Source organism: Octopus sinensis, linkage group LG21 (genome assembly GCF_006345805.1).
Source record: "Octopus sinensis linkage group LG21, ASM634580v1, whole genome shotgun sequence".
NCBI classification, from domain to species: Eukaryota; Metazoa; Mollusca; class Cephalopoda; order Octopoda; family Octopodidae; genus Octopus; species Octopus sinensis.
The window spans coordinates 10,557,911-10,573,659 of record NC_043017.1 but is presented as its reverse complement, the minus strand read 5'-3'; the positions used below and the strand labels follow the sequence as shown (position 1 = coordinate 10,573,659).

At 37.9% G+C, this 15,749-nt stretch overlaps 1 protein-coding gene across 2 annotated transcripts in view; it reads right to left on the bottom strand.

Annotated features, from left to right (window-relative positions):
* Positions 1-15,749, bottom strand: part of LOC115222922 (nuclear receptor subfamily 5 group A member 2) — a 254,655-nt gene that overhangs the window by 7,982 nt on the left and 230,924 nt on the right. For both annotated transcript variants that reach the window (XM_036512049.1, XM_029793317.2), the window contains 2 exons: positions 5,099-5,239; positions 3,055-3,788 (listed from right to left, as the gene is read on the bottom strand). In XM_036512049.1, coding sequence (XP_036367942.1) covers positions 3,055-3,788; positions 5,099-5,239 — 875 coding nt within the window. The remainder of the gene's footprint in view (positions 1-3,054; positions 3,789-5,098; positions 5,240-15,749) is intronic.

The following is a 15,749-nucleotide window of genomic DNA, read 5'->3' as shown; positions in this document are numbered from 1 at the left end:
AAATCGTTAGTCTCTAATAGGAATGAGAGATATATACTGAGAAAACACTATAAGACTTTTAAGAGTTAAAATATTATCTATTGTTATTAATATATGGTATTTTTCAGTAATGCAAAAGTTACTTTATTACAATTTGTGTATGGTCGAGCTTTTTCAAAAATTCCCTACTTTATTTTACACTTCCAGATATAGTGGGAAGTAAAATAGAATTTATTGTCTCTTCATTTGGAAGAATCTGCTGTGTGTCTAAGTGTTCTTTGTATACAATTTCAATACCATCTGCTGCTTTTACTCCAGTTTTGTAAGAGAGTATCGTCAACTTTGAGCATTTTCCGTAGTGTACAAAGCTTTTGTGTATAACTGTATTTGCATCCAGAGTGTATATTGCTTCTAGAGTTTAGATGATGGTGGGAGGTTTGAGAGTTTGTATAACCTAAGCAGCTGTAGATAGGTTTCACACTATTTCTATTAAAGAATTTGCAGCACCTGTGCATTTCAAGTAAGTTTATGTTCGACAAGAAATTCCATGTTATATTGGAAGTTACAGTCACACTTTATGAGGAATTGCACCAAAATAATCCCCTGTATTCAATATTGTTTTGTGTAGGCTGTTCAATGTATTCAAGTTCTTTCAATAAATCATCTTCTTATTTATGTATAACGAGAGGTGGCTTTGTCATATATGTTCCTGTCAGATGATAAGCTTAACATTCTTCTAATGCTCTTTTTTTATAAGCAAAAGGAAGAGTGAAGGAGTCCTGATATAGATTGCTCCTTGTTTTGGCTTTCAGTGAGTCTAAGGATTATATATGTTTAAGTCTGATGTGATAGCAAGAAAACATGTAGTTTGAAGGATTGGAGCTATTGAATTCTCTGAATAAATATGCTCGTTTATCTGTTTATCTGGGATTAATTATGTTATGACCATCTATTTTATGGGAGATTACTAGCTCAACCCTAACCCTTGCAGTTGAGTGCAATGTGTTTTTTTTAAATAAAACCTAGGATATGAACTGCTGTTTCCAAAGCTTCTACACTCTTCAAGGTCTTCATGGATATGTCAAAATATTTCTTATTTCTTGATTCAGAAGTAATCATTATGAAATGGGAACAACATCTTTGCTTTCTTTATTATGCTTAAGTTAGAATCAGTTCTGATGGTGCATGTTTTCCTGAATCCTAATGGTTTCAAGAGGTGTTCAGAAATTAGATGGATCCAATTCAACTACATCAAACAAAGGGAATTGGCAGCTGGTTATCTTTTCTATATTATAAACCCCCTGTAAAGGCAGCAGTGTCTTATTCAAATTTCCCTGCTTGTCTAAATTTAAATCTTAGAGAACCTAGGATGTATTTCCTAACTATGATTGCCACTTCCTTGTTGGAGGGATATCGTCATCTAAACCAGGGGCTGGATGAGAAGTTATGTTTCTGGTTCTTTAATGTAATTTATGGTTTGCATTCTAAAAAGTTGTTTATATTTGTGATGTTAGTATATTTTACATTTCTGTTTATTATGTTATAAGCACTGGATTCTGATTTGCTTCTGTGTATGGTTCTGTGATATCACCTGATATTTTGGTTTGGTCTTAAATGATTCAGTTGTAATGATTTAAGATTCTCCTTTTGTCAGCAGACACATATTCCTGTTTGGGTTTCTGAAGAATGATATTTGGTCATTAACATTTTCTGGATGCTAATGACATAATTTCTAAAATTTACCTTTCTGTTAGGTTGATTGAATTGATTTTGAATTTTTCAATCTCCTTAGTCTGTGGAGAGAATAGGCTTTATATTGAATACACTGCAGTTGAACTTGTCTTGGTGTTGGTGCAGAATGCATTTTACCATTTTCTTCTGAACACACATTTGGTTTTATCTACCAGACATTTTATATAAATGCAAAAAAAACCTTTCTTTGATTGCATTGACATTTTTTCAAGGAGTGGGTGGTGAAATGCTGTTGCTTCCTGCTCTCAATTCACAGAAGGTGCAGTCAGATATAGGATTGAAAATCGAGATTAAGTGAGTTTTTGCTGTTTTGCCAACCATGTGGTCTTAGTCCATGCAGAGTGTGTCTTGGGACACCTGCATTACCATTTGATAGCAAATGGTAGTAGAAGCTACAATCTATGCATCACAGAGAAATACAATACATTAAATAGAGATGAAATAAAGCATTCATAAACTGTCCACATGGAAAGGCATTTGTCTTAGATGTTTATCAAATACAATCAGGATGAATTATCTTCCTTTAATATATTGGAAAATCTGGCTTGGCAACATAAGGACTAATGCTTGGAGTTATCTCCCAGTGAACATATCAATAAGCAACAGGGAAATACCACATGACCTGATGCAACCAATGAAAAACAATGTGTAAGTCTGTGAGGTTGGCTTTCTGGATAGCCAAAAGAGGGCATTTGGCAAGCAATTCCAGGCAGTAACAACGTGAATATTTTTGTACAAATAACAGAACATAGATTGAGTACACTTTTCGCAAAAACCAAAACCGTGTGCATGTGTGTACGTGTTTGTGTGTGTTAGGCTGTCAGGAAAATTCATTTGTTTTTTGTTTTAGTTACTTTTCTTTTATTTTAATTCTTTCCAATGTTATAATAATAATAATAATAATAATAATAATTGTGTACAGTGCTCAGGTGCACTACAACTCTATTTGAATTAACATGAAAAATATTTTTTATCAGTATCTTTTGTTTTTTTTTTTTGTAGTTCCTGCCTTCCTCTACAACTTTTGTTTTTCATTTTTGAAATTTGAATAAATTTTATCTCTTTTCAGGCATATAAAGATGGAGTACCAAGTAGAATAAAAAAAAATAGAAAACATTTATCCGACAGCCCAACCATATGTTCTTGTGTATACATATAAATATCAAGTAATCGTACAAACCTTCAACCTGCATTATCAATTTTTTATAATTTGTATTCTTTCGGTTTCAAAAAAATAAATATTAAAAAAATTTATATATACACGAGACAATGCTTAACGAAAACTATACTACTCACACGTATGAATGGATGTATTTTACTTACCTTTAATTCTTTGAAGAAAAATGAATAGCGTGCCCATTCAACCATGAGAAATAGGCACTGGTCCACAAGGCGACATAACATCATAAATAACTTGTCCGAATGCCACGAACACTGAAACCCACCAAATTCATTTTGAATAAAGTTAAGCAGCTTTTGTTTACGTTCTGTCTCATTAGGCATGGTGGCCTTGAAGTCTGAGATTAGGGACGGTATGAGAGGGGGTAGTGCAGGCTGCTGTGAGAGGAGGCTGGAGTGCATGGGATGTAGGGCGCTGATCATGGCCGGGTACTGCTGCAGGGTGCCCTGCATGGCTGAGCCGCCCGTGTTAACAGGCATACACTCACTGTTCGTTAGGGTTAACTGACTGATGGGTGGGGACGCGTCGTAGACGGGTGAAGGCATCGACGGGGTCGGCGACGAGAGAGGCGAGATGTTTCCCCCTCCCCCTCCACCACAACCTCCTCCTCCACCACCGCCTCCACCACCGCCACCACCACCACCACCACAACTGCTACCCATGCTGTATATTAGCTGGTTTCCACCCATCAGGAGCGAACTAGGTTTGATGTCCTCCATGGACGTGGGTAAAGAGTTCATTCCATTTGACAGGTGAATTTGGCACGATGTCAGCATCTGCTGTCGTTGACGTATGGCTTGTTGCTTTAGTGCTCGGTCCCGCTTATACATTGGACCAAATTTGTTTCGACCACCCCGCATCCGGTCGGCCCGGACAGCTGAGAAAGAAAAAAAAAAACAGATTAGTAAAACCTTGATCTCATAATAATAATAATAAACATTGTGTACAGTGCTCAGGTGCACTACAACTCATCTAAAGTGCATATATAATCAGGTGTAGTTTCGACGGATTTCGGAAAGCATGAGGGCCTTAAAGGATGCAGTGTCATGGCAGTCAACAACTGACGCAGGCAGTTTATTCCATGCTTCAGCAACTCTGAGCGTGAAGAAATGTTTCCGAGGGGACAGCATTAACTACCCTACAACTAGGTCAAATACTATCTGCAGACTGGACACAATGTTTTCAATGGGTATATTATGTATACAATGGTTATCTCTATATCTCTATATATATATAAACAGCAAAATGTCTGTCTGTGTGTGTGTATCCTTTATACAAATCCACAATTTTTCAGTTAGAGAGCTCGCACTTTCTATGGTCATTCAAAACCGCCCAAGGGTGGTCGTGCACGTCTTTACATTTCCCCAGTCACCCCGCAAAGCCATTAAAAAATCAATAGAAGTGAATTTTTTGTGAATTTTCTATCCAAAACCCAATCAAAATGCCCAAAACTTGATACGCCAATTGAATGCCAGCTAGCTGTATGTGATTGGTCGGAGATTTGGACAGTACTCGCATCTAAGTGTGCACGCACGCAGCTGTATATGCATGCACTAGCACTATGTGCTAGTATTATCTATTTGAGCTGTGGGTTTGTAAGTAAAATAGGTACATTGCATGTATGGGCAAAGGAAATACATGATTTATCTAGACACAGTGGGTATATTGTTTAGCAGGCCAAAAATGGGTATGCTGTAAAACTGGGCTCTGCATATATCATCTGGGTACAGTGGGTATATTGTTAAATTGGGGCACAATAGATATATGGTTTTGTTAGGCACAGGCAGTTGTATGTTGCTGAACAGGGCAAAGTGGGTATATCCGTAATCTGGAGCTAGTGGATGTATTGTTGAATTGGATAAAGTGGGTATTCTGTCCACCTGGGTACGTTGGGTATATTACATATTTGGGCATAGTAGGTTAATTGTCTATCTGAGTGTATGAGTACATTACCAAAGAGGGCACAGTGAGTATGTTATCTATCTGAACACAATGGGTTTGTTAAACTGGGTAAAATGGGTATGTTGCCAAATTGGGCATGATGGGTATACAGTTACATGTATACCACATCTGAATAAAATTTAAACATTTTCAGAAGAGAAAACCTCAACACCCTCAACAAAATGCATAAATAAATAAAAAAAAAGACCCTCAACAGAGCAAAGGGTGATGGGTCAGCATGCTCACCTTCTAACTTCATTCCTACAGTAAGGCATTTTTGAAAGCGACAGTATGGACATCTTTTTCTTTGCGTCTTGTCAATGAGACAGTTTCTGTTGTCCACACAGGAGTAAACCTTCTTGTTTTGTACAGTACGTTTGAAGAAACCTGAAATGAACAGAGGAAAAGAAAGAGAGAGAGATGTTGAAAATGCAATGCATACACAGAGAGTCACCCTGCTGCAGTAAAAGACAGCTTATGGCACAATTGTAACAACAGAAAGCCTATGGCACAGCTGTCAGGGCAAATAACTAGTGGCAAAGTTGGATCAACAGATAGCTAGAGACAATAGTAGCAACAGACAGGTAGTGACATAGTTGTAACACCAGACAGCTAATGGTACAATTGTAACAACAGATAGATTATGGCACAGTGGTATCAACAGTTAGCTTCTGGCACAACTGTAGCAATGGTTAGCTCCTGACTTGGTAACAACAGATTTTGGCATAGTTTTTAACACTGATGTGTATATATGTGTGACTGTTTTGTATGTAGGTTAGGTTAAGAGAAGTTTGTGTGTCTGTGTATATGTTCGTGTGTGTGAAGAGAGGAAAAGCTGAGGGTGTGTTTGTGATTGTATGCAGGGCAAGGGAAAGAAAGCACATATGTATGTGTGTGTGTGTGTCTGTTTGTATAAAGGAAGGGGCATGTGCTGTGTGTGTGTGTGTTCATATTTGTGTGTGTATATGAATGTATACAAAGTGTGTATCCATAAAATGGGAGAGGCAAACATGTAAGTAGGCTAGGTGATGCAAGAAAGGGGTGCATGTGTGTGTGTGAGAGAGAGAGCGAGAGAGACAGAGAGAAAAAGAGAAATAGAATGTGTGTATATGTGAGTTTGTAAATGTGTATATAGTGTATGTATGCGAGTATATCTATGTGAGATGGGAGAGGTGTGTGTGTGTGGGGGGAGAAGTAGTGCAATGTAGGGGTGCACATGAGTAAGAAGGGGAGTGGCAAAATTGTGTGTGCATGTGCACAGACACGCATTCATACAGCAGCGTTTCTGCCATGTGACAAGAGGGGCACCAAAAGTAGGGTGCTGGGTTAGGATGCTTCAGTGTTTATGATTCATTCAGCTTCTCATTGTTCTGCGTTTGAATCCTTACTCTAAACCAGGTCATTCAATATGCTACATACCAGTAATACATTCATGTCAATTCTACTAACACTGTGCTCCACCCGTTTTCTGTCGACTTCACCATGGACCAGGACAAAAACAAAAAAAAGAAGTAAAAAGAAAAAAAAGGGGTTTCCAGAGATGCCCCTGCCTGACAAATGATGCGGTCCCAGATTTTGTGTTAAAACTAAAAGTAATTACAGCATGGAAGATGGACATCAACCATTCAAAAATGCAAAAACTCTTCACTTAAACATTCTATTCTTCTTCTTTTTATTGTTATAAAGGCGGCGAGCTGGCAGAAACGTTAGCACGCCGGGCAAAATGCGTAGCCGTGTTTCGTCTACCGTTACGTTCTGGGTTCAAATTCCGCCGAGGTCGACTTTGCCTTTCATCCTTTCGGGGTCGATTAAATAAGTACCAGTTATGCACTGGGGTCGATATAATCGACTTAATCCGTTTGTCTGTCCTTGTTTGTCCTCTCTGTGTTTAGCCCCTTGTGGGTAGTAAAGAAATAGAATTGTTAGCATGCTAAGTGAAATGCTTAGCAGTATTTCATCTGTCTTTACGTTCTGAGTTCAAATGCCACCGGGGTCGATAAAATAAGTACCAGTTACATACTGGGGCTGATGTAACTGACTATCCTCCTCCCCAAAATTTCAGGCCTTGTGCCTTTAGTAGAAAGGATTATTATTATTATTATTATTGAATGAGAAAGCAGCACATGCCATCAATGTGACACTGGGGTACAAATATACGAAGCCCACTATACCCATCACATGCATCACAACCATATGTACATGACATGGTGATCTCATATCAAGATAAACAGCACATGACCTTGCAGGTGGGGCTCAGTGAGAATTTTCTTCAGATCAAGTGGCCCATCCTGCTCAAAAGGTCCCTGAATAAGGTTTGTTTAAGGATGTCGAACGAAACACCCATGTTTCCAAAGGTAAATTATTCAAACCCCATAGAATTCCTCTCGACACATGGCTATGATGCTCCCCAACTACTTCAACTCCTGATCAGAGATGCACATATTGTCAGCCACTAAGGGACATGCTCAACTGGTTAAGGTCAAACGAATGACAAGCAAATCTGTGGTATTGAGCAGAATATTTACTGTAGGCCATCTTTTATACCAAAACAAAACAATGTACATGATAACACTGAGAAGCCAGGAGAGCCACTGCCTGGTACTGCACCAGGGTATTTATTATTATTATTATTATTATTATTATTAAAGTGTTGAGCTGGAAGAGTTGTTAGCACACCAGGCAAAATACTTAGAGGCATTTCATCTGTCTTCACATTCTGAGTTCAAATTTCGCCGAGGTCAGCTTTGCCTTTCATTCTTTCGGGGGTTGATAGAATAAGTACCAGGATGTGGTGGTAATGGTGGTGGGGAAGGTAAGAAAAAGAAAATTGGTACCAGTCATATCAGCGGATCAATTTGATCAAATACAACCCACCCACCCTCACTAACCCTTGTCCCCCAAACCCTACAAAGTTGGTGCTTTGTGCCAGAGAAACCATTATTTCAACTTTTGAAAGGAAGTAGTAGTAATGGTTATGGCGCCGACGGTGGTGGTGCGGTTATAACAGCGGAAGCCTTGTTTCTAGACAAGGTAAACAGAACATGCATATATATATATATATATATATATATATCCTTGTTGCTTATTTTGATATATATACATATATATATATATATATAATATATATATATATAATCCTTGTTGCTTATTTTGATATATATACATACATATATATATATATATATATATATCCTTGTTGCTTATTTTGATATATATACATATATATATATAATATATATATATATATATATATCCTTGTTGCTTATTTTGATATATATACATACATATATATATATATATATATATATCAAAATAAGCAACAAGGATATGTATGTATGCATGTGTGTGTGTGTGTTTAGATATAGATAATATGTATGTATGTATGTACATATGTATATATACATATAAATATATATAAATATATGTATGTGTGTGCGTATATATATATATATATATATATATATATATATATATATATATATATATATATTAGTGTGTGAGCATGTGTGTGTATGCATATACATATGTGCGTGCGTGTGTGTATACATACACACACACAAACCCACATATATATGTGTGCATGTACATATCTATATCTATATCTATATCTATATATATATGTATCAGGTCAACGAACTTTCTTAACTTTCTTCCAACAGCAGTTTACCGAAAACTCATCATATCTTGTATCAAGCAGTCAAGAGGCCCACAACCAAAACGGTGACGCTACCAAATATTGAACCCACAACCTACACCAATTGCTTTTGGTGGTAGCTGTTGTTATTTAGTCCCAGGTCAGTCTGGATAGAGCAGGCCCATAATTAAAGGCATCACAGCCCTAATCATCTTGTCTTCTATATTCAGTGTATATCTAGGAGTACAAATTATCTAATGTGACCTGTTTGGCAACAGAAAAAAAGAAAAAAAAAGTAGTAATTTGATGAAGGTTTGGCTGCTATTTCCAGCAGTTTGGGCAACCATGTAGAGGCTCTCTCTTTCATTTAGCTTGCAGCAGTTTGGTGGTACTTCATGGTTCTGAACAAAGCTCACTACACCTTCATCTTCACGATGCATGCAAGAAAGGAAGGAAAGAACGACAGCAAGCTGGCAGAATCATTAGAGCATCAGAAAATGCGCCACAGAATTTCTTTCAGCTCTTTAGGTTCTGAGTTCAAACCCCACCAAGGTTGGCTTTGCTTTTCATTTTTTTCAGGAGCCAAAGAAATAAGTACCAACTGAACACTGGGGTTGATGTAATTAACTAGTCTACTTCCCCAAATTCCAGGCCTTGTACCTTTAGTAGAAACAATTATTATTATTATAAAGCCAGCTTCTATATATGGCTGAAGCAGGAAGACCGAAAATGGCTTGAAAGTCATAACATGCCGGCAGGAAATAACATCACTAGGTGAGACAAGCTGACACTGAATCAGCTTTGCTGACTGATAGGTGACGGTCGTTTAGAAAATGCACAGGCTAAGACTATGTGCTTTCACTAGTCAGTTAAGGTGAGACAGTGTCACGTGACAACTTGCTGGGGCTGCTTGCTGAAGCCTAGCGGCAGGTATTTAAAGGGAAAAATTTGACAAGTCAGTCAGTCACCGGCTGACACTCGCTGACGATACATCAGAGAGGCCAGGGAACAGAAGAAAGAAGACATGCACCCAACACCAGAGCTGAAGACACCTCTGAAAGTGGGGGCCCCGCCACGTCAAAACGGTAGAGGGGTAGGGGCCGAAGCTGGACGTGGTTCCTCCTGATGATGTCTTGAGCTAACTGGATCCTATAAAGGAGCTGTTGTGGTAGCAGACCACGAAACACGGTTGTAATTCCATTATTAACCCATTAAGTCCCACTGCCCTGTAAACAGGACACTAAATAAGCTATATCATATTGTCACAGTGTCCTGTTTATAAGGACACCGAATATTTCCATTTCTACTTGAAGTAAAGGGTGTTTTAATAATTACATTTTTCATTTTAACCTATTTTTAATCATCTGTAAAAATTTAAAACTAATATTCAGAAATTTAAATACTCTGGGACTTAATGAGTCGTTGTTGTTGTTGTTACTACTACTACTACTACTACTACTGCTGCTGCTGCTGCTGCTACTGCTACTACTACTATTATTATTATTATTATTATTATTATTATTATTATTATTATTATTATTAAGGAAGTGAGCTGGCAGAATTGTTAGCATGCTGGGCAAAATGCTTAGCAGTATTTTGTTTGTCACTATGTTCTGAGTTCAAATTCTGCTGAGGTTGATTTTGCCTTTCATCCTTTCGGGGTTGATAAAGTAAGTACCAGTCAAGTACTGGGGTTAATGTGATCAGCTAGGTCAATTCCCCAAAATTTCAGGCCTTATGCCTATAGTAGAAAGGATTATTATTATTATCGTTATTATTGTTGTTGTTAACTTGTCACAATTTCCTGAATTGTGGAAGAGAGTCTGTTGTGGATGAAGAACAGACAGTTTGGTATTTAACTCTTTTGTTACCATAGTTCTACTGAAATATACAGCCTTTGTTTCAATTGATTTTAAAGAGAAAGAAGAAATTATTGAAAAAAATTTGTCCCTATTAACCCTTTTAACACCGACCCACTCACAACCATCCTTGCTGGTTCTATGATGCAAGCTTCCTGTTTTCAAGTGATCTAAATTAAAAACTTCCATCAAAATTCCAGATCAATTTGTGTTCCAAACACCATTTAAATAACGAAAAAGAAACATATTTTACTAAATTCTTTGTTATTTTAAAAATTAATTAAAAGGCAATGTATTGCCACAGAAATTGGGTAGCAAAACTGTTAAGCTGATGTTTGGAACATAAATGAATATAAAATTTTAATGGGAGATTCTAATTTAACCCTTTTGTCACCATATTTCTGTTGAAATATACATTTTTTTCAATTAATTTTTAAAATCACAAAGAATTTAGTAAAATAACTTTGTTGTTATTAAGCTGTTGTTTGGAATGTAAATTTAGATGAAATTTTGATGGAAGTTTTTCATTGAGATCAGTTTAAAGCAGGAAGTTTGTACAATATAATAAGAGGTGGTCCTGGCTGGACTGGCATTGAAAGGATTAAATGTTTGTACTCTAAAAGCTGATAAATGTGAAAGGGAAAAAAATAAAGATTGTTTGCAGGTGACTTCAAAAATTGAAAGATAATTCCATTAAATCAAGAGATATGATTAAAAGTCTATCACATGTACATATTACATCCAAAATTACTGCACATGGAATCTTTAAAGCTGGGAAAAAACCCCCATCATCAGCATTATCATCATCTTTTGATGTCCATCTTATATGGCAGCAGGGGTTAGATGCATCAAGACAATCTGAAGAGACAAAGAACTGTGGACATGCTCCAATGTCTGCTTGAAGCATTGTTCCTGGACCTGGATACTCAGGGTACCTTTTTCGTGGTACCAATCAATACAAGTGTGATCACCACTTGCAAGATTAAGACCCTTTTTGACCGAGTGGGACTTCAGTGGAGAGGGAGTTGGCTTTCTGCCAGGTAATAAAAGGGGCCAGGATAGGTTTCTTACAATAGAGAAGATACAAGGCTGCTCACAAGAGGCAGATAAAGATAGAAAAAAACTCCAAAGAGGTACAACTGCAAGTCTGTTATACACACTTTCTATACTCCAGACAAATGCAATCTTTAAAGTTGAAAAAATATTTATGAATGAGTATAAAAAAAAAGAGGCCTAACTTCTAAGTGAAAAATCTGCAAACAGCATTAAATGTAAACCTGATGCCATTTTAAATGTGAAAAAACAAATAATAAATGCTCGGCTGTGTGGTAAGTGGCTTGCTTACGAACCACATGGTTCCGGGTTCAGTCCCACTGCGTGGCATCTTGGGCAAGTGTCTTCTGCTATAGCCCCGGGCCGACCAATGCCTTGTGAGTGGATTTGGTAGACGGAAACTGAAAGAAGCCTGTCGTATATATATATATATATATATATATATATATATATATGTGTGTATATGTTTGTGTGTCTGTGTTTGTCGCCCCAGCATTGCTTGACAACCGATGCTGGTGTGTTTACGTCCCCGTCATTTAGCGGTTCGGCAAAAGAGACCGATAGAATAAGTACTGGGCTTACAAAGAATAAGTTCCGGGGTCGATTTGCTCGACTAAAGGCAGTGCTCCAGCATGGCCGCAGTCAAATGACTGAAACAAGTAAAAGAGTAAAGAGTAAAGAGTAAGTGTACATTAATTCATTTAACATTTTGCCAACCGTGGATATCACTGGTGATCCCTGCAGTACATAACGAATATAATATTTGTTCTGTACTGCGGGAGTCAACGGGTGATATCCATGCTATAAATCAATGCAGTAGTTTATATAATAAACTAGAACATTATACTTGGTTCAAAAGACTTTTAAATGCATAATTTATAAAAAAAAAATTTAGACTGCAAAAGAAAGTAGGACACAAAATGGACTTGGTAGGCAAAATGTTGAATGTTTTGTAAAATTAAAAGTTTCAAACACTGTAGTAGTATCATCTATTTCACTCTATTAATGAAGTTAGACTTTTATTTTAACTTGATATTTTCAAATCATCATCATCATTATTCAATGTCGATTTCCTATGCTGGCCAGCTAGAAAACTGCCGGGGCTCTATTTTGCCCATTTTGGCATGGTTTCTATGGCTAGATGCCCTTCCTAATGCCAACCACTTAACAGAGTGTACTGGGGGAGCTTTTAACATGGCACTGACATGGGCGTTTTTACGGGGCACTGCAAACCAATTTCATACACTTAATGTAAGCACTATTATGATGCGAGAGAGTGGCATGGCTATGTGGTTATGAAGCTTGTTTCTGAACCCTGTGGTTCCAGGTTCAGTCCCACTATACAGAACATGTCTTCTATATCCTTGGGGTGACCAATACCATTTACACAGCTAGACGGACTGTTCTATGTGTTGGTCTACTGTATAGGCAGTTCTCTCTTGTATGTAGGTATTACAGAGAGACAGTCCATGTAGTTGATAGGGTGGTACAGTTCACAGTTATGCACAGGTACTTATAGTGCACCACAGTGAGGGACAGTCCATGTAGCTTTAAGTAGTACCACAGGGTGGTATAGTTCACGGCTATATGTGGGTACAATAGTGTACCTCAGTGACAGTCTGTCTAGCTGTAAGCAGATACCACAGGGAGGTACAGCTAGCTGTAAGTTGGTACCGCAGGGAGATAGAGCTAGTTGTAAGGAGGTACCATAGGAGAGCACAGTTCATTGCGGTTACCACCAGCACCATAATCACTATCATCATCATCACCATCCTGTTCACTGTCACCAATACTATCACCGTCACCGCAGCCACCATCCTTTATTGCTCTTTCTTTCTCTCTCTCTCTCTCTCTCTCTACCCCTCTCTCTTCATCTAATTCTCTCTCTCTCTCACTTCACACTGACCATAGAAATGTTCTGAGCAAAGAGAAAATGACCAGTGTTTGATGTCATTTTATCTTTATATTATGTAAACAAGATCAAAGCATATCACACACACCCACACCCACACACACAGAGCACAGACACAGACACAGACACCGCAGACATATGCACACACGCAAGCCTCACACACTGATGCAAATACATAGTCACACACACGCAGATGTGTGTATATGGACGCAGGCACACAATAAAAGAGTGCACGAAACACAATCAATAGATCAATCAATCAATATATTTGTACAAAGTTCTTTAGTACCTACTTAGTTTGAGTAGAAAAGAGAAGGGAGAAGGGGCAGTGCCCATAGCTTTCTCAGGCTGTTGTGTGTTCACACGTACCGGTGTGTGTGTGTGTGTGTGTGTGTGTGTGTGTGTATGCGTGCTTACATGTGTGTGTGTGTGTATGCGTGCTTACATGTGTGTGTGTGTATGCGTGCTTACATGTGTGTGTGTGTGTGTGTATGCGTGCTTACATGTGTGCGTGTGTATGTGTGCTTACATGTGTGTGTGTGTGTATGCGTGTTATAGGCATAGAACTAGTAGCTATATACACACACACACACAGAGGCAATGTGTGAGAGGGAGAAAGAGAGAAAGGGTTAGTGCGGTCACTGGTTTTGCTTGAAATGTTGCAGTTTAGAGATTAGTGTATAGGCGGGTGTTGTGTATGTGTGTGTGTCTGGTGAGAGTGTATGTGATGGGGAGGGTGCATGTGATGACTATATCAAAGATGACAGTGGTGGTATTGATAGTGGTGAGTGTGGTGGTAGTGATGGTGGTAATGGTGGCAGAATTAATGCTTTGTAGTAGTAGTAGTAGTAGTCGTGGTGGTGGTAATAGTAGTAGTAGTCGTGGTGGTGGTAGTAGTAGTAGTCGTGGTAGTGGTAGTAGTTGTAGTGGTGGTAGTAGTAGTAGTAGTAGTAGTAGTGGTCGTGGTGGTGGTAGTAGTAGTAGTAGTAGTAGTAGTGGTGGTGGTGGTGGTAGTAGTAGTGGTAGTAGTGATGGCAATTGTTGGGTTAGGAGTGAAAAAGCCCCCCCCCCACCGGCAAGGGACTGCTATGCTTGGCTTTTGTCAATATAGAGAAAGCCTTTCAGAGAGTCCTTTGCTCCCTCATCAAGTGGTCACTGCAGAAGCGAGGGGTAGACGAGTGGCAGGGGAGAGCCATCTAAGCAAATGGACAGGGATGCCGTCAGTGAGGTGGAGGTCAGCAACGAATATAGGGAGCAGGCAGGAGTTCACCAAGGCTTTATTCTCATTCTCCCCTTATTTCTTTATTGCCCACAAGGGGCTAAAAAATAGAGGGGACAAACAAGGACAGACAAAGAGAGTAAGTTGATTACATCGACCCCCAGTGTGTAACTGGTACTTAATTTATCGAATCTAACATTTCATAGCCAAGGGTACTCTTAAAGGGTACTTCCAAGATATTCAACTGATGATAATAATAATAATAATAATAATAATGATAATAAATAATAATAATAATAATAATGATGATAATAATAATAATAATAATAATAATAATAATAACAATAATAACAATAATTATAATGATAATAATAATAATAGCAATAATTATAATGATAATAATAATAATAATAATAATAATAATAATAATAATAATAATAATGATAATAATAATAATACCCAAGGCACACAGAAGTGAAAGCACGCTATAAAAATAAAACTACTGAATAATAATAATAATAATAATAATAATAACCCTTTCTACAATAGGCACAAGGCCTGAAATTTGGGATGGGAGGGGCTAGTCAATTCCACTGACCCTAGTGTTTAGCTGGTTCTTATTTCATTAACCCCAAAAGGATAAAAGCAAAGTTGAATCCAGTGAGATTTGAACTCAGAATGTTAAGAGCTAAAACAAATACCACAAGGCATTTGGTTCAATGCTCTACCAATTCTGCCAACCCACCATAATAGACACTTTATTAATATAAGAAAAACAGTTAATTATTTTACTATGTCACCTCAAAATTCTTGATTAATTTCAAAATTAATTAAAACTGGTGGAATGTGACTGTGTAAAGCTTGCTTTCCAACCACATGGTTCCAGGTTCAGTCCCACCACATGGCACTTTGGGCGTCTTCTATTATAGCCCCAGGCCAACTAAAAGCTTGTGAGTAGATTTGGAAGATGGAAACTGAAAGAAGCATGCCACATTTGTGTGTGTACTCTATGTCTTGATATTGTGCACTAGTGAGTTGTAGGTAAGCATCATCATCATCATCATCACACAACCTGGGTCTCTTGTTTCCAATCTTCCTTAAAAAAACATGTCTTGCCATGGGGAAACATTAGATTGTCTGGAAAGAAGTAAGGATTTGGTGACAGGAAGGGCATCTAGCCATAGAAAATCTGTATTAACAAATTCAACCTGACCCAGGCA